Genomic DNA, 19,925 nt, shown 5'->3' on the forward strand with positions numbered 1-19,925 from the left:
AGACAGTGGAGCTCTGAAGTCTTCCTTTGCCTGGCTTAGCCAGCTTCTAAGATTTTAGCAGTTCTCTGAAAGAACATTTTAATCTACTGAGTGGTGGTTACTGCACAACAAAACGAATCCACAGAATAAATGACTGAGATCTAGATCTCTTTTTCCCACAGAGATGAAAAAATAAGTGTTGTTGTAGGACAGAAAGAAATGCTTAAAGTTGCCTGTATCAGTGAAGAGGAAAAACGCACAGAACTGGCAATAAGAGCTAAAATGTTTTCTTTTGGAGAGTTTAATCCAGAAATTCAGGTAATTATTTTGCGAAACATGTTTTATATCAAGAGAATGAATTTTACAATTACATCTTCAAAAAAATCGTATTCCTATCACAGAAAAAGGAAAAAAAAAGCTGGTAAAATGGGGATTTTATTATGCTTTGAACTGAAAAGTAGTGTCAAATGTTCCATAATGGTTCTTCCCCTCTCTCCTAATCTATTCCTGTTCAGGAAACAGTATCAGTTGTGTAGTGTCTAATACTCCATTATAATTATTATTACTTCATTACTATCTGCAGCAATTCAAGTTGCTGATGTAGAAGTCAGCAAAGTCTTCTTTCTAGCTATGGTACTGTAAATCTGACTGTAGGTGACATTGTGCAGGGAGGGGTAATCTCAGACTATGTACTTGAAGTATCTGAACGCAAAGGTAGATAAAGGTAGCATACATTATATGCAACTGTGCAGTTATTTCATATAAATATGAGCTATGTTCATTGGTATTGGGGCTCGGGTCTGAGTCTGCAATAAAAAAATCACATAGGCTGTGCTACAGGAAGATGCACGGAGATCAAGAAGATACAGTAACAGAAATCTTTGCTTTATTCTCAGTGCAAACCTGAGTTGTGTTACCTGGCTTCTAAAATCTATTCTGTTCACAACCTATTTTCAGGAATTGAACATAGGTAAATAAATGCACTTTAAGATAATAATGCTAATTCACTGAAAAATAACTTTGTTAATGCAGAGTTAAGGATGTCCAGTGATATTGTGCTCTTCCAGAAAGGTGAGTTCAGCAAGCAAAATTCAAATTTCTGAAAACCAGTAAATGAAGTGTTAAGGTACAGGCCCATGGAACCTGAACTCTTCCTCCCTCCAACTGGTAATAGACATTAGGAATTAACTGCATATACACTCCAGCTGCATTCACTGTGTAAACTGTATTGAGTGGTGGAGAGATTAGCTGGAGCAGCTTGGAAGAGCTGAGATTGTGATAAACTGCAATCTGGAAAAATATGTCCCTCTGTGAGGGTAATCCCTTCTCCTTGACCCCCGTGTGTGTGTGTGATCAAAGGAAAGGGGTGTATTTGTATATTGAGCGATCCAGCATGCCTCATTTCAGCATTGTGTTGTATAGGTGGTATCACTGGTGGGGCACAGGGATCTTCTTGCCAGGGGATTTGTCAGTAGTTGGGTGGTTTAATGAAGGGTAAGTGAAAGTACAGTGTTAGAGGGTATCATGTGCTAAGAGTGATGTAGGCGTTGAAGGGGTTGTAAAATGTAGTAGGTGTGGTGTTCCTTCCATGGAATAGGCTAAGTATTTGAGTGTAGTCCAGGTGTGTTTCATTAGCAAAGAATGAAGCTGAATGCAGGTTAAGTTGAACAAGCGAAACTTTTAAACCCTGTGCACTGCTCTTTCCTGGTAACGGAGTTGCTTCCAGCCTAACTCCACACTCCCTGTTGCCCTGGTGTTCCCTCAATAATAGCTCTTCCAGAGAACGTGGGCCCTCTGACTCCAATTCCACTGATCATTGGTGTACATCTTCCCTATTCTACAAATATTTTGATATAAACATTAACTACATGCACACAACCTCTGGCTGAAGAGAGACATGGTGGGGGGCAGAGCTTCAATTATTTGTTTTTAAAGTCTTGTTTTTACCAAAGACTCAGCTGGCTACATAGTTTTTGAGATAGTTTGGTCTCTTCAGCAGGCGACCACATAGGGAGCGGCCTCTCTCTGTGTCCCCGTCATTTGTGTCCGAGTCTTGTAAACTATCTTTCTGTGCCATCTCCTCCCTCCCTGTGGGGATTGGCTTCTGGATTATTCTCTGTGTCTCCAGTCTGTGATGATCTCTGTAGGCTTTCTCTGGGTGTTGTGTCTGCTGGCTGATAAGTGCCTCCCGTTCCTTTGGGTTACTTGTCTCTCTTGTGTAGCCATCCCCTGTGACCTGGGTGTCACTGTACTCCTCATGATTCCTTTAGTCCACTTGTTCTGATGTCTCCTGAATGGTTGGATCTTCATAGGAGAGCCTGTCTCGAGGGCTGGTAGGTCCCTGGCTGATTTATCTAATTCCAGTGCCCACTTTCTCTGTTTCTTGGTCATCTACTCTCAGAAATGTCCCCATTCATCTGGCTACAATAGGTCTCCCGTAATTAGTAACAGAGTTTTGGTCCTTTGTGTCATCAGTGCCTGAGCTGGATTCTTTGGGCATCCCTGTGATGGGGTATTCCTGTGTGCCAAAAACGCTAACAAGAAGTCTGACCCAGAAGAAACAGCCTTGGATAACAGTCTTTTAGCTGTTTTCACAGCTGATTCCACCTTACCGTTACTCTGTGGGCATGCAGGGGAGGAGTGTGGTGATCAGACTCCCATTTGTGTGTCAATTCTATGAATTCTTTCAAAGCAGTTGGGGTTCATTGTTGATGAATAGTGTCTGGAATGCCATATCTCATCATGTGGGTCTTCAGTTTGCCAGTCACTGACATTTGTCTTGTATCAGGCAGGGTACTGACCTCCCAAAAGTTTGAATAGTAGTACTCCACTGAAATCAAGTTCTGCCTTTCGCTGAAAGTAAATAAGATTGCTGCCCCTTTTCCCATGGTCAGGTGGGCAGCTCATATGGTAATAGAGTCTCTTTCTGTTAGTGGCTATCACATGACCGGCAGGTGTCACACCCTTCTATCAAGGAGCGGAGTTGTGTATTCATTCCCAGTTAATAAACACACACTCAAGCCTATCTAAAATACCTGCCAATGCCCACATGTGAAGCATGATTTTTTTTTTGCTTAAAATCATTACATAATGAGGTGAAGAAAACAGTTCTCTCTCCTTGAAATATGATTCCATCCTGCACACTGAGCTCATCCTTAATTTGACAATATGGTTCTGCTCCTGCAGGTTCTTTGCTTTTGTATTTTGGCCACCCTGCTAGTATCGCTTGACTCCCTATGGTTGGATGCCCTTTTCCGTAGTCTCTTTGATTTCCATCAGCTTCACTGTTGAAATACGGAGAATGCAGCATGTTAATGGATTTAATATCCCAGTTCACTGATGTTAGGTTTATATGCCCTGCTCAGCGTGTCATCTAACACCAGCAATCTTCCTGGACAATATCTGCATAATAGGGGCTTGGAGGGTCAGGCGGCCTACTGACTGGAACACTTGGCTCTCGGCCCCCCTGCTTGGTTGAGGAGCCCCAGTCTTTAAGGCGGGGGAAAGTAGGGAGACCCAGGCCCTCCCTCTCTACTGGGTACCAGCCTAGGGCCCTGTGTGCATTCCCTCCTTCCCCCAGGCCCTCCCCTCCCAATTAGAAGTCTAAATCCACTGCCTTGGGCTACTTCCTACCATTGTCTCTTCAGTTTGGGCCTTAGCCCCTCTAGTCCAATTCTCTAGGTGGCTTGCCCCCTACAGCGCCCTATCACGGACTTTGTGTGGTGCCCTGCCATGGTCCCAGGCTCCTTTGGGGCAGCCAGAAGTTGGTGAGGCCAAACCCCACAATGCCTCTGGGATTCGCTCACTCAGTTACCTCAGGTGCCAGAAGCTCCTAGACAACAGCACCAGAACCTCAGTAGAAGTGGAGGGGCCACTAAGCCCCACCCCCTCTGTGGCCCTGCCCATGGCCAGGCTAGAAGCTGGAGTTGGGCCATGGTAAAAGCCACCCAGGGAACTGGGGAGGTGGAGGATCCGGGACTCCCCACAGTGGCCCGGGCTCCCTGGTTGACTCTTACCATGACCTGGCTCTGGTTTCTTGCCTGGCCAGTGGGTGGGGCCTTGGGAGGAAGAGGAGGAGCAGGGATGGGACCAGGCCTCATGCTGCCCCTCTGGGAAGAGGCTGGCATCCATGGGTGTTGGGTATGTTAGGCCAGGGGAAGCTAAGCCTCCCCTGAAAGCCAGGTACGGCCCCACCCACGCTCTACCTTGAGGCTCCTACCCCCTCCTGCTGCATCCTGCTCTTCCCCCATGGCACCAGCCCAGGCACTGCTCAGCCTGTCCCCCGAAGCAGGCAGGGGCTGGGGTTAGGGCAGGCCAGCCAGCAGGACTCAGGGCGGCTGGGGCTGGTGCTCAGGCCACTAGGTGCTGGGGCCAGCCAGTGCTTCGGGGTGGGCCATCTGTCCTGGGGCTGGGGTCACCTGGGGCTGGTGACCTGAGCCAGCTGGCAAGCCAGCTCCTCCGGCCCAGTAGAGGGATTGGGGCTCCAGTGGGAGGGGGGCAGTATGGGATTTGGGACTCCGCTGGAGGAGGGGCAGAAGGGGTGAAGCTACACCTCGGGAGGAAGGGGTGGGGCCGGGAGATAGCATCCCTGAACAGGCGGTGCACTTGTCACCCATGCTGGCATCGCTAGCAGGGCTGTGCTTCATAGCAGGGGAGCAGATCGCCTTATCAGCTCCCCTGCCGCGAAGCGCAGCCCTGCCACTCTGAGCCTACCTAAGACTTGCAGTTTGTGGAGGCAATGTGGCCCCCTGCCACCCAAATTACGCTCATGTTAAGAATTGGGCAGGCATGGCCCCTTCCCCCCCGCCCTGGTTCTGATGCCCATGCTCCTACGTGACAGGTCTCTTCCGCAGTCTCCCTTGGCTAAGGAGACAGTGCTTACTTCCTGGTGGCTGCCTTTGCTGGCAAGCTAGTGACCCTTCCTCCCAGGTGGGGAGGCAACTAGCTCCTATCTCTTCACCAGTCAGCCCCAAACTGAGCTAGATTCTCTCCTTTTCTGCCCCCCTCCAGAGCTGGCATTGGCTGAAAATATAACAGGGGCAGGGAAAGCAGGGCCCAAAGGTTTTCTTTAACCCCTGTTGTGCTAGCAGACAGTTTCTCTGCATCATCAAAGTCTAATCTCTACCTGATAGCGCTGGAGGTGCATCAACATGCTCTGCAATCTCTTTGGATCACTAAGAAGAGGCTTTGCCACATTTATCTCCAGGCGTTTGTGATCTGACTGCACTTTGATGGCCATAGGTGTACTGATGGAATCGCTTCACTGCAAGGACCACAGGTCTTTTTGTATTTGGGGTACCTCTGTTCAGTCTTTGACAGAGCTCTGCTGGCATAAGGCTCCTGCAAAAGAGTCCTTTCTCCAATTAATCACAGAAGTGCCAGTCCCTCTGCTGACTGGTAGCACGTCAGGACAGGGGCATCCATTATCATTTGTTTCAGCATGTCAAATGCTTGCTGCTGGGGATCTTCCCAGTCCCATTCAACATCTTGTGTTGTGAGCTGACATATGGGTTCACTACTGCAGCCAGGTGTGGACAGAAAATGTATGTTTCCTCTAAAGTGCTGTACCCCTTTCACATCCATGGGAATTGGCAGGTCTCTGACTGGGGAGGAGGGGACAGCTTCAGAGCCTGAGCTCCAGCCTGAGCCACAACATCCACACAGATGGTTTTAGCACTGTAGCGCAAGCCCAAGTCTGTAGATCTGGGCTCTGAGTCTCGCTGCCAGGGGTTTTAAAATGCAGTGTAGCTGTACCCCCAGAGAACACACAGCTACGATGCTGCCACCACGTTTCATCAGCAAAGAGTGAAGCTGAACGCAGGTTAATTGGGCAAGTGGGACTTTATTGAACCTTGTGCACTGCTCTATTCATCTGGCTGAGTTTCTTCCAGCCTAATTCCACCCGTTCCCAGTTCCCCATGATGTCCAGTCAATAACAGTCCCACAAGGAACGTGAGCCTGCCAACTCCAGTTCCATTAGTTATCGTACAAGATAGCACCTATTCAGTACAGTGGAAAGTCAGAGTGCAGGTAGGTGTGTTTTGGGTGTACTGGGGCATTGCTCAAAGAAGGGGGAGAGAGAGAAGATTTTGTGAGCCTGTATTGTAATTCTGTATGTCCTGGTTTTCAGAAGTTTGTGTTTGAAATACCTTAACTCTTCACTTACTGATTTTTCAGAAAATGAGTTTTGCTGAATGCAACTTTTTGGAATCATCTGATACTTCAGAGCCTGAGCCTGCCTAACACTGAGTTACCTTTGAGCCCAAGTCTGGCTAAGCCTGAGGAGTCATCCCTGAGCCAGAGAGCGTGATGAGTGATCAGAGACTACCTGCAACCAAGGGTCAGCCAATCCAGGGAGGGGGGCCCACCCAAGTAATCTCAAGGCAGGCATATAGGCTCCTAAGGGAAGCAGTCTCTCCAGACTGCTCAGTGTCACTACCTGGCTATTGCTATTGTCAGTAATTTCAGTAGACTGCACCTACTTCTGTGGTTGTGTGTTTCCACATGAGCCAGCCCCTGCTGCAGCCTACATCTGCTCTGGTCTCAGCTGGCTACCTAGCGACTCTGACAAACGGCATGAGATACCACCAGGAAATCTTAACTCTGTGTAAATTAAGTTGTGTCAGTGAATTTCCTAGGCTCTTTTTTTAAACAGAAAGAACAAAATATTTGTTGTAGGAGTTAGTGGGCATTTAGGCAGTTGTAGTTCTTGCCTAGGTTTGCAGTTGATATGCTGTTGTGGTTAAATAATAACAAAAAGACTTAACCATTACATAGCATTTTGTAATCAGTAGCTCTCAAAGAAATTTCCATCATTCTCCCCATTTTACAGATGGGAAACTGAGGAACAGAGAGGTGAAAGTGACTGGCCCAAGGTCATGCAGCTGGTGGATTTTAGCTCTCCCTAACCCCACCACCTTCCCTCACGTGAGACTCCCCTATCTCCAAAATCCTCCCCTTTTACTTGCAGCAGCTCCAAACACCATAGTTTGATCTCTAGGGCTGGGCAAAAAAAAAAAAAAGGCTGATGAAATATGTCAACCTTAAGAAAAGCTATTTTTTTCAGGAGGCTGTGTCTCAGGAATGCCTTGGTCAAAGACTCAGATGACCCTAAATTTGGATCACTAACCCACACCCCGATGAGGCATACAATATTTCAAGGCAGTCTGAATAACTGCAGATTTTAGAGCACTTGGAAGGAGTCTACCTTTAAACAGAAACCTGGTCTTAGCTTTTACTATAGCAGAGCTGATGCTCCACTATGATGATGTCACTTTTTATCTCTTCTGAAAGAAACCCATATCTTGGGTCCAAGACCATGCCTACACCAGAAAAAAAGATACATGTTTATAATGAAATAGCTTTCACCCGAGAGATAACATTATAAAATCCTAGTGTAACCAGGATAAATTGTAATTTCACCTCAGTGTAGCTGCTGCAAGTAACCCCTAGGTTTCCCCTTAGGGGCCACAATCAGCAAGGGACTTAAACACATGCCCAACTCTAAGCGTGTGAGAAGTCCCATTGACACACATTTATGCATGTACATAAATATTTTGCTGAATTGGGGCCGTAGCTCAGGAAAGGATAGACAGAGGTATTTGTCACCAAAATACTAAGGTGGAACTTCCTTGAGTTCCATGGCTGCATATTATTTGTTTTTCATAAGGTTAAAATGCTTCTGTTTTTTCACCATTCACATAACACAAAAGTTCTCCTCTTATTGATGTGATTTCATGTGACTGTCACATTGATAGTAAATACATGTGTATATTGTCTGCTGCTTTCGTGGAATTTACAGAAATGCTATTATATTCAGATATCACTCGTGCAATATTTTATAGACACTCACAGATTTGTTTGTGTTTGATCTAAGGACAAAATGTTGCATTCCCTTACTAAAAAGGTTGCAGAAGTATACAAAGTTAGTGTCGGAGAAGTAGACATATCAAGCATTAAGTCCATTCAGATGTTGAGAAGAATAGAGAATCGAATTGAGGAACTGTGTGAACTGTTAGAATCAGTTCCAAGAGAAAATATTGAAGCAATTGAGAAAACTAAGATGAAAGAAAGAAGGCAAAGGTAAAGTGAATGTTCAGCATGTATAAAATGAGCAAGCTCTTTCCTGGTTTGTATTCTGAATAATCTTTCTAAGGACTTAGAGTATTTAACTAACAATATTGGTCTTAAACCTGCAAAATGTGAAAGTTCTGAGAACAAATTATTCTGCATATTTTGGATGTGCATAAAATCGATGTTTATCTACATAGCATCACATTAGGAGCAGCATAATGTTTTGTACTTAAGGCAGTAAAAATGATTGCACATGCCTTCATAGTGCATCTTTGGTATTCTCAATATCAGACATTTAGATCATTGTTTTCACTACCAAAAAAAATAAAATAAAAAAGGCAGGTTCTTAACTTGAGGTAAATCCATAGTGAAAACAAAGCAGTTGGTAGTTTTCACATGCGTTTGCAGGTTAAGGTAAAGACCAGGCTCCCCATAGTCCTTTCCTCAACCTGCTAACTCATGTGAATACTATAAACTGCTTTGTCTTCACTGGCATTTTATCTTGAGTTAAGAACATGCCTTTATTTTATAGTGAAAACAAGACCTGTGAGATGCTTCCAAGCACTGAATTGTGTTTCTCTTAGCAATACAATATATTGTTCCTAGCTTCGTTATAATCAATACATTTTAGCAATGGTTGATTTCTCACTGCACTCAGGAAAACCACTATAAAGAAAAAGACCGGCATTCAAAAACACTCAGTATTAGGATTGCCAACCTTTTAATTGGTGTTCTCAACATCAGACAGCTAGAACATTGCTTTTTACTCCATCCTTGGAGCAAGGGGCCAGGGTGGGACAATCAGGGCACAGCAGGGTGTGTGTGTGTGAGGATTAGTCCCCGGAGTGAGAGGCCAGGGTGGGGCAATCAGGGCACAGCAGGCCAGGCAGTCCATCTTTGGGCGAGGGACAGGGGTGGGGAAATCGGGTCAGGGGGTGTCGGTCCCTGGAACGAGGGGCCATGGAAATCAGGACACAGCAGGGCGGGTTTCCATTCCCGGATCAAGAGGCCGGTGTGGGGAAATTGAGGCACTGCAGGACGGGCAGACAGGATCCGCTCCTCCCCCTGACCACGGTGGCGGTGCCAGTACTTGGTTTGTAGCCGGGTCCAGGAACCAGCCAGTTCTCCCCGTCAGGTTGGGGGCAGAAAGAGCAGCAGCAGCTGCTAAACAGAGTAGCTCCTCCAGGCTCCAGCAGCAGCAGCAGCTGCTCTTCCCACCCCCCTGTGACAGTGGCCAGTTACTACACGTAACCGGACTTTCAGCGTCCGGTCAGCTGTTCTGTGACCAGACACTGCCAGATTCCCTTTTAAACTGGACCCCTAGCCTAACTGTGCTCCCATAGATGTCAGTGCTAAAATGCCTGTTGATTTTAGTGGGGCAGAGCTAGGCCAATGCTGAGTGATTTTGAAGTCTTCCCCAAAACTTTTAAAGGTTTAAAAGGCTGATCTCTCTGTACGTAACGGATGCACCCTTTTATTAATCCGTATATTTTGATTTTATTTCCAAATTGGCAATGAATCAGCTTCTGTAGTACAAAATTATGGCCTGGATTGCGTGGTGCTGCAAGGGAATAAGGGGACATAAAATGTCACTGTAGTGTTTCAGTGTAGACACTACCTATCCCGATGGGAGGGTTCCTCCTGTCAGCGCAGGTATTCCTCCTCCCTGAGAGGGGGTATTTAGATTGATGGAAGAATTCTTCTTACGCAGAGAATTAGGTTGCCTTAACTACGCCACTCAGAGGAGTGGTTTTTTCACAGCCCTGACTGATGTAATTAAACCGCGTTTAACCGTGTTCAAGTGTAGACAAGGCCTCAGTCTCTTGTGCTTGCTCCCACGCCATAGATTGCAGCATGGAGAAGAGGGCAGTCTCTGCTGAGCTGCTATATTCCATCCCCTGCAGATGGGTGGGGAGTGGGCTCCGGGTACTGGCTAGGATAGCTACAGTGGCATACTGGAGGAAATATGCTAGGTATAGGCCTAGCATATTGTTTTGCTGCCAATGTGTGGAAACGGAGAGAAAAACTCTCAGATAGGTTCGGTTTGGGATACGGGTGCCAATGAAGCAGCTTGGGATGCTGATTGTGATTCTGAGAGTCACAATCTGTCTTCCAGTCTCCCCCCCTCGTAAATGGGAACATCATCCTATGAGGAGCATTATATTATGTCAAATTATAGTTCTCGATTGATTCATCCATTGTTCTCCTTTACATAATAGGAACAAATGTTCTGATTTCCTCCTACAGCCCTCTCCAGCTGTTCCTTCTAATCCTTTCAGTTTGATTCCTTTTGTTTCTTCCCCACTTTTAAGATTTGCATTGTTTACTATGCTGCCTCTAAGCTTGGAACAATATCCAAGTTCCTCTTCTATGAGGCTACCCCTCCTCCTCTTTCCAACCCATTTCTTCCAAGAATTTCCTTGTCGTTACCAACACTTTCCCTTTGCTGCTTCTTGAACTGCATCTCTTGACTTGCTTCTTTGTCTTGTCCGTCTAAGCCTGAAAGCCCCTTGGATCAGGCCATGTCTTGATGTGAAAATGTACCACTATATGGTACTCAGGGAGTTGGTAGGCAAGATATCATAGGAAGCAAGTCTAAGGGGAAAAACAGTTGAAGAGTGTTGGTAGTTTTTCAGAGATATTATTAAGGGCACAAGAGCAAACTCCCACTGTGTAGGAAAGATAGGAAGTATGGCAAGAGATCACCCTGGCTTAACCAGGAGATCGTCAATTATCTGAAACTTAAAAACTACAAAAAGTGGAAACTAGGTCATATTAGAAAGGATGAGTATAAATAAATAACACAAGAACGTAGGGACAAAATTAGAAAGGCCAAGGCACAAAATGAGATTAAACTAGTAAGAGACATATCGAGTGGGGTCCCAGTGAGATCAGTTTTGGGTCCAACTGTATTCAATATCTTCATCAATGATTTAGCTAATGGTATAGAGAGTACACTTCTAAAGTTTGATACCAAGCTGGGAAGGGTTGCAAGTGCCAGAAGATTAAAATTCAAAATGACCTGGCAAACTGGAGAAATGGTTTGAAATAAATAGGATTAAATTCAATAAGGACAAATCCGAAGTACTCCACTTAGGAAGGAACAATCAGTTGCACACATACAAAATGGGAAATGACTGCCTAGGAAGGAGTGCTGCGGAAAGGGATCAGAGGGGTCATAGTGGATCACAAACTAAATATGAGTCAACAGTGCAACACTATCGCAAAAAAAGCAAACATCATTCTGGGATGTATTAGCAGAAGTGTTGTAAGCAAGACACGAAAAATAATTCTTCTGCTCTACTCCGCACTGATTAGGTCTCCACTGGAGTATTGTGTCCAGTTCTGGGCGCCACATTTCAGGAAAGATGTGGACAAATTGGAGAAAGTCCAGATCCAGAGAAGAGCAACAAAAATGATTAAAGGTCTAGAAAACATGACCTATGAGGAAAGACTGAAAAAAATGGGTTTGTTTAGTCTGGAGAAGAGAAAACTGAGGGGGGACATGGTAACAGTTTTCAAATACAAAAAAGATTGTTACAAGGAGGCAGGAGAAAAATTATTCTCGTTAACCTCTGAGGATAGGACAAGAAGCAATGGGCTTACATTGCAGCAACGGTGGTTTAGGTTGAACATTAGGAAAAACTTCTGAACTGTCAGAGTAGTTAAGCACTGGAATAAATTGCCTAGGGAAGTTGTGGAATCTCCATCACTGGAGATTTTTAAGAGCAGGTTAAACACCTGTCAAGGATGGTCTAGATCAATGGTTCCCAACCTGTGGCCCGTGGGCCAATCTTTCAGAGTGGCCCGTGGCTCTCCACCCGCTGGCTGCAAAAGGGAGCTGCTGCCTAAGTACCCACGCAGAGCACATTGCCGGTGCAGGCTCCTTGCTGCAGCCAAGGGGATGGGAGATCAGCACTCCCCTCCCCTGGCTCCAGCAGAGAACAAAGTGCTCTGCCTGGGTCCCTAGGCACTGGGTCCCTGATGGAGCCAGAGGGAGGGAAGCACTGATCTCCCATCTTCCTGGCTGCAGAAGGGAGCCACTGCCTAGGGATCCAGGTTGAGCGCATGGTTTCCCTGCTCCAGCCAGGGGGACAGGAGATCCTCCTCGCTGAACTCCTTCCCTCTGGCTGCAGTGGGGATGAGGGGAATTGCTGGCGGTGACTGGTGGCCCTTCAGGGTTGTAAAAATCATATTTGTGGTCCTCGAGCCAAAAAGGTTGGGAACCACTGGTCTAGATAATACTTAGCCTTGCCATAAGTGCAGGGGACTGGACGAGACGACCTCTCAAGATCCCTTCCAGTCCTATGGTTCTATGGACTCATATGGTGTCTAATGTCAACCAGTGCTTAATCTTTTGGGTTTAGCAAATTGAGATGTTTTTACTTCTATTAAATGGGCAAATATGTATGACTTGATGGGCAATCTAGTCATAGAACAGTACCAAGAAACAACCAGGGAAGTTACTAAAGGCTTGATCCTGACCCATTGAAGTCAATGGGAATAGGGAGCAGAGCCTAACCCACATATTATAGTCATGGAATGACCGAGAAACACCATCAGGTTATAGTCACTAGGCAGTGCATTATAGTTCAACTTTTTGCTCTTTTGCACATGGGAGTGTTTGGTTGGTCCTCTATTATTTGTTACCTGCAGGCTATACTTACACAGCTATGCTCTAATGGAAACAAATGGATTGATCAATTTTTTCTTCTTGTTTTTCCTGTTACTATTTTTTTTTAAACAGATAGTGTTAGGCACAATGTGTGATATGCTAATAGTACCAGTGTGATAATATAGAGCTGGAATTCTGAGGGGAGCAAACGTCTTGCCAAATCCTCCTTCTTTGGATGTCACTACATTCCAAAGCTGGGTTTACCACATGTCAGAAAACCAGTTAATTTAAAGCGATCACTCACATGTTTTTCAAAGATCATAAAATAAACTGTTTAATATACTAGAACTCTCCGAAAAATTTATTTTACTATAATGCTGATCTCATAAAAGGCCCCAATTATATTATTATGTTCTAAGCATTTCTGCAATTTTTTTTCTACTTTGGGTGCAATAACAGGTCTACATGTGTTTTGCTATGTAATAAAAATGCTTTTGTTTATGTTAGGGAAGTTAATTCATGAGTTAAATATTTATACTGTGATAGACAGTATTGGCATATTATAGTTGACATTTTGTATGAATATTGCAATAAAAAATACAAGTAGCAAAGAGGTTTTTCTTTTCTGTCAACACACTGCATGTATCTGTTGAAACAAGGTCACATTTAAACATTTCAGACTACGATTTGCTATTAGATGATCCATTACAAAAACAACAAAGGGGAGATATGGCTACTCCCCAGCCATGGGTGCCGGATGTCCATTCTGGAACTCCAACGGCCCATTTAAAAGTAGGGAATGTTATCCACATTCAAAACATCACACACACAAACACAATTTGGCTTTTCCAAATAACAGCAAATTTTTCTTTGTAGCTGGAACTGTCCTTCAAGGCCTAATGTTCACACTTGTTCTAAACTGCCATGGGATCTCTGGTGCACTAAGTTTTCTTCTAGCAGGGGAAGAATGCTGTTTCTACCTTTAGCATGCATCAGACCTTTACTAAGCACTCTCAGCCCAGGAGGAAGGTTTTCAGAGGAGATATGCTCCTTGCCATGAATCAGCAGGAGAGTTGGCTTTGTAAGACAGAGATTCTTTTCCTGAGGAGAGGGACTGAGCATGTTGCCTTTGCTGCACTACCTTCACAGAAGCAAGGGACTAAGGCCCTCCTGATCCTGCTAACACACACACGAGTGGTCCCATTTTGTTGAAGAACTAATCACATAGATTCCAAGTCTAGATGGGACCCTTGTGATCATCTAGTCTGATCTCCTGTTTAACACAGGCCATAGAACTTCCCCAGAATAATTCCTAGAACAGATCTTTTAGAAAAACATCTAATCTTGAATTTAAAATTGTCAGTGATGGAGCATCCACCATGACCTTTGGTAAGTTGTTCCAATGGTTAAATTACTCTCATCGTTAAAAATGTACATCTTATTTCCAGTCTGCATTTGTCTAGCTTCAACTTCCAGCCATTGGATCATGTTATACCTTTCTCTGCTAGACTGAAGAGCCCATTATTAAATATTCGTTTCCCATGCAGGTACTTATAGATTGTAACCCAAGTCACTTCTTAATCTTCTCTCTGTTAAGCTAAATAGATTGAGCTCATTGATTCTATCACTATAAGGCATGATCCTTTAAGTATTTTTGGGGCTCTTCTCTGAACACTCTCAAATTTTTCAACATCTTTCTTGAAATGTGGACACCAGAACTGGACTCAGTATTCAAACAGCGGTCACACCAGTGCCAATTGCATTGACTTGGGTTGTGGGAGCATAGGTAATATGACAATAAAGCTACGGCTATTGTGTGATACTACAAAATACACACAGTGCCATGAGGCAGTAACTATCTGGAAAAAGAAACTGGCATCTGTTTTAGCTGAATTCCAAAGTTAAATAAATGTCAAGACAGTTACAGTGTGCTTTGTCCTTGTTCTAAATTACCCAGCAAAAACCAAGATAAAAGACCTGGCAAACATATTATGTTCCTGCCTTGACAATCATGTCTAGTCACCAAAAATTATTACAAGTTTAAGGAGTTTTATATGAAAGTTCAGAATAAATGTATCCGATGTAATGTAAATAGTTTACCTCCAGTTTTTTGGTACTTGATAATTTTTTTTGGTTTCAGTTCTTTCAAAAGTTGGTTTGTTCTTTTGAAGACTGAGAGACATTGCATTCTCATTCCTAGTAACTTCTTCATAGGGCATGCATAAGGTTTGCAGGATCAGAGGCTGCTATGTGAAGTGAGTAAATCTGAGGTCATTGGAAGGCTGGTTTTTAAGCAATAATTAAGGATTCTGCTACATTGGTGAAACCTCATCTTGTTTTTGAACATGTTTGCATTAACACTATGGTGTGATGTCTAATATAGTGAACAGTTGTACTGTACTGCCCCCTTATGGGATTCATCAGCATATGACCTACTTAAATAGCATACAAAACTTTTTGTGCATTAGCTAAATTAGTGTGACCAGAATTTTGTAAAGCCTCTTTGTTTTCTACTAATATTGGTAAGTTACATTTTGCAGTCTATTCTAAGCCCACTGCAGAAAAATAAACAAATAAAGCACACAGTATCTAAAGAGTATGCCTGAAAAAAACAGAATGGTAATTTAGCTGGGTGGCCATTCTTTCTTCTGAGTCAGTACTAAACTAATTCTCCAACAATTTGGTAAGTTACATTTTGCAGTCTATTCTAAGCCCACTGCAGAAAAATAAACAAATAAAGCACACAGTATCTAAAGAGTATGCCTGAAAAAAACAGAATGGTAATTTAGCTGGGTGGCCATTCTTTCTTCTGAGTCAGTACTAAACTAATTCTCCAACATGATATGAAGGGATACATTGTACTTTTGGATGGATGTGCCCCCTTTCAGAGAAGACATAAAACCCCACACTTGAGTATACATGGCAAAGATTTTATAGCCCTTTTTGAAAGAGATAAGTAAATGTTAGCTAGTTCTGACCAAAGCCGAGTTTGGGTAACTATATTCTATCTGCCTGCCACCTTCCCATCTCCTCCCCACCTACTTTGCAGGTTCAAGAGGATATGGTAGTATTTGCTTCCTGTCCTAAGCTAAATAATGTCTCTATGCACTGTGAAACTGTTACCATGTTTCATGCCAGAAGTGGATAAAATGAATTCAGGAATAGTTTCTAAAATGTTTGGGACCTGTTAGCTATATACATGTACAGCCATTTCTGGGATGGAATATGGCAACAGTCTAGCAGTGCACAGTGCCATTACTTAAATTATTTTTGAAATGTCAATGTGATTATTCAACCTTGAATTTGGACGGGTCAGTGTACGGCTAATTTCTGTTTTGCAAAAATGTGCCATGAGACCTTTAAGGTCCTCACCACTTATAGTCTTGCATTATGTCTCCAAAAGCAGCAATGCCAGCAGCACAATACCTCTTATCACCATGCTGTGGCATTAGTTCAATTTAGATAGGGAGAGAGCGGAGTGTCTCATTCTGTCAAGACACTTCCTGTGTCATGCAGCTGTTGTTTAGAAATGTCCCAGCTGAGTGCTGATTAGGACCAACATCACATAGCTTGTGAGAGCTGATGTACTCACAACACAAGGGGGTATAGCTTAAAAATAAATTGTCTTAAAGAGGCCAAAAAAAAAAAAATATTAAGGCAATGGCTACCTTATGTGGAAATAACATTAGCCATCAGCTTTCCCCAGTCTGCACTCATGGTACCCTTTCCTTCTCCCCTGCCCTGCAAGTTATACATGAGGCTCTTTTATAGGATATAACCTCTGCCTCCATCAGTTCCTAAACAGGATCATCCCATGTGATATCTGAAACAGTAGTAGTACCCTAGTAAAAAACAAGAAACTATATAGGATCCCAGATTATTTTTAAAAATTGTAATCTGCAAAACCTGCCCCACTTCCTTCTCCTTCTTAGTCATTTTGCAGACAGTTCAGGAAAACAACTTCCTTGAACCAAGATAATGAATTCCTGTTTGAAAACTACTGTTTGTTGCCTCCAACATTAAAGCGGCAACAAGAGTTTGTGTTAAAGTTTTAGGCCTTTTCCTTCCGATTAATGATGAGTTACCAGCATATTTCATTTTTCGCCATTGTAGGTTACGTGAAGAAAAAAAGAGAGAAGAGATGAAACTTCAGGAAGAACGACTGAAATGTTCTCTGAAAAGAGCAATTGCAGCACCAAAGAAGAAGGTTTGCATTGTTTATTTTTTTCTGAAAAGTCAAGCTGCCCTGAGACCATGTGTATTTTTCTTAAGCACTTTTAAAGTGAAATATTAGAATTAGTTTTACATTTCCTATGCAGGAGAGAAACTTGCATGCAGTTATGACTAAAACAAAAAACACTACTGATCATTACTGTCTATTCAGTAAATAAATTTACAAAATTTGCAGTAGTAGTAGATTGCTAAAAATAGTAATCCATTATCCTTCCTTATTTGACATCAGATAGACCATGTGGAATAAGAGCTAACTAGTATTTGGTGAAAACTCAATTATAAAACACTAAAATATGCAAGTAGCCAATTAGTGAATTAACTGAAAATATCCAGCCTGTATTTTGAATACTAACTAATTGAACATTTCAGTAAAAATAGTACTTGAAGGTGGTTATGGGAAATTTAAGGTAAAATCCAGCTCAAGGTCCTTTTATTTAATTAAGAGGTCACATCATTAGCAGTCAGACATCAGCATAGAATTCACATTTCAAGAGGCTGATACCTGAACTATTTGCAAGGCCTCAATACAACTGCAATATATACAATTCACAATACAGTCTCATTAATATTGTCGGGATGCTAGTACTGCTCTGCATTCTGCTAGCATCATTACCCAAACTGAGTAGGCCTGTAAATGTAGAATGAGTTGTGTAGCTGTTCAGTTACAATATGCTATTTACCAAAAAAGTGTAAAATCAGGAAACTGAGTGAACATTCCCACCCCAACCTTATTTATTCCCTCTTATTGTACATATTAAGGTACATCTTAATTATGTAATGAAGCAAATGCAGTAACACTAACTACACATGTGCATCTAAGTATAATTCATTTTCACTTTGTTATACTGTCACACAGCCATTGTTGTGTGAGCATTTAATGTGACCCTCTGTTCATATGGAAAAATTGACTGTTGTAGTCATATCTGTGCAGTTTCCCAATTGCGCATGATTTAATCTCACTCTCAGAGGGACACAATTTGAAGCATAGTCTTGTTTTTTAAATTAGGCAGGTGTAATGGCTGTGAGTGTTTCTACTTATGTCAGTAGTTTACAGGCACATTTTTCTATTTTTAAAAATGAGTTTCACAGAGGCTCTGCAAATGCTTGTGCACTGGGGTAATGCTCATGAGTAAAACACTGCATATATGTGTTCGCAAGTTGTAGTCTTAAGTGAGTCACAACAATGGAAGCAGTGCAAGTTAGAGTAAACAATAGAATTGATTGTTTTTAGGGCTGTCAATTGCAGTTAACTCAAGCAATTAACTCAAAACAAATTAACTTGATTAAAAAATTAATCACGATTAATTGCAGTTTTAATCACACTGTTAATACCACCAGTTCAAATTTATTATAAATATTTTGGATGTTTTTCTGCATTTTAAAATATTGATTTCAATTACAGTAGACTACAAAATGTACTGTGTTCACTTCATTTTTTATTACAAATATTTGCACTGTAAAAAAACCAGTATTTTTCAATTCACCTCATACGAGTGCTGTAGTACAATCTCTTTATCATTAAAGTGCAACTTACAAACATAGATTTTTTGTTACATAACTGTACCCAAAAACAAAAAAAGGAAAACTTTAGAGCCTCTGAGTCCACTCAGTCCTACTTCTTGTTCAGCCAATCGCGAAGATAAACAAGTTTGTTTACATTTACTGAAGATAATGCTGCCCACTTATTTACGTCACCTAAAAGTGAGAACAGGCATTCACATGGGACTTTCGTAGCCAGCGTTGCAAGGTATTCACGTGTCAGATATGCTGAACATTTGTATGCCCCTTCATGCTTCGACCACCATTCCAGAGGACATGCTTACATGTTGACAGATTCTGCTCGATGATGATCTAAAGCAGTGCAGACTCACGCACATTCATTTTCATCATTTGAGTCAGATGCCACCAACAGGTTGATTTTTTTTTTTTTTTTTTGGTGGTTTGGGTTCTGTAGTTTCTGCATTGGCGTTTTGCTCTTTTAAGATTCTGACAGCATCTTCCATACCTCGTCTCCCTCAGATTTTGGAAGGCACTTCAGAGTCTTAAACCTTGGGTCAAGTGCTGTAACTATATTTAGAAATCTCACATCAGTACCTTCTTTGCATTTTGTTAAATCTGCAGTGAAAGTGTTCTTAAATTGAACAATGTGTTGGGTCGTCATCTGTGATTGCCATAATGCAATATATGACAGAATGCAGATAAAACCATAGAGCAGGAGACATACAATTCTCCCCCAAGGAGTTCAGTAACATTTAATTAACACATTTTTTAATGAGCGTCATCAGCATGGAAGCATGTCCTCTGAAATGATGGCCCAAGCATGAAGAGGCATAAAAATGTTTAGCATATCTGGCATGTAATACCTTGCAACGCCAACAACAGCCCTGTGCATGCCTGTTAGCACTTTCAGGTGACATTGTAAATAAGAAGTGGGCAGCATTACCTCCCATAAATGTAAACAAATTTGTCTTGGCCATTGGCTGAACAAGAAGTAGGACTGAGTGGACTTGGAGGCTCTAAAGTTTTATTATTTTATTTCTGAGTGCAGTTATGTAACACTTTCATGATAAAGAGATTGCACTATAGTACTTATATGAGTTGAACTGAAAAATAGTATTTTTATAGTGCAAATATTTGTGATAAAAATATTGAGCACTGTACCCTTTATATTGTGTTGTAATTGAAATCAATGTATTTGAAAATGTAGAAGCCATCCACAAATATTTAAATAAATTCTATTATTGTTTAACAGTGTGATTAAAACTGCAATTAATCACAATTTTTAAATTATTTTACAGCCCTAATTTCTCTCTCTGATCTCCACCTCTAATATTGGTAACAGCACTGTTGTCAGGCCTGCTAACAAACTAGGATTGGGAGTTGCTTCTGCCAGAATGGGGAAAGGAGTCTTTCAGTAGCCTCAGGCTGGGACTGATGCTAGGAAATGTTTATGTGCTCCAGTTTCTGGCAGTCTGTACACTCTCACACCCTGTCCTCTACAAATTCTTGTTCATGCTCCACAAAC

At 42.5% G+C, this 19,925-nt stretch overlaps 1 protein-coding gene across 1 annotated transcript in view; it reads left to right on the top strand.

Annotated features, from left to right (window-relative positions):
• The window catches only part of CCDC38 (coiled-coil domain containing 38), a 44,979-nt gene that overhangs the window by 23,319 nt on the left and 1,735 nt on the right, over window positions 1–19,925 (top strand). The window contains exons 12-14 of the mRNA XM_067559782.1: window positions 162–297; window positions 7,856–8,061; window positions 16,781–16,874. Of these exons, the coding sequence (XP_067415883.1) occupies window positions 162–297; window positions 7,856–8,061; window positions 16,781–16,874 (436 nt within the window). The remainder of the gene's footprint in view (window positions 1–161; window positions 298–7,855; window positions 8,062–16,780; window positions 16,875–19,925) is intronic.

The sequence above is a fragment of the Emydura macquarii genome, unplaced genomic scaffold (genome assembly GCF_026122565.2).
Source record: "Emydura macquarii macquarii isolate MOO-44397 ecotype Brisbane River unplaced genomic scaffold, CSIRO-AGI_Emac_v2 contig_2205, whole genome shotgun sequence".
NCBI classification, from domain to species: domain Eukaryota; kingdom Metazoa; phylum Chordata; order Testudines; family Chelidae; genus Emydura; species Emydura macquarii.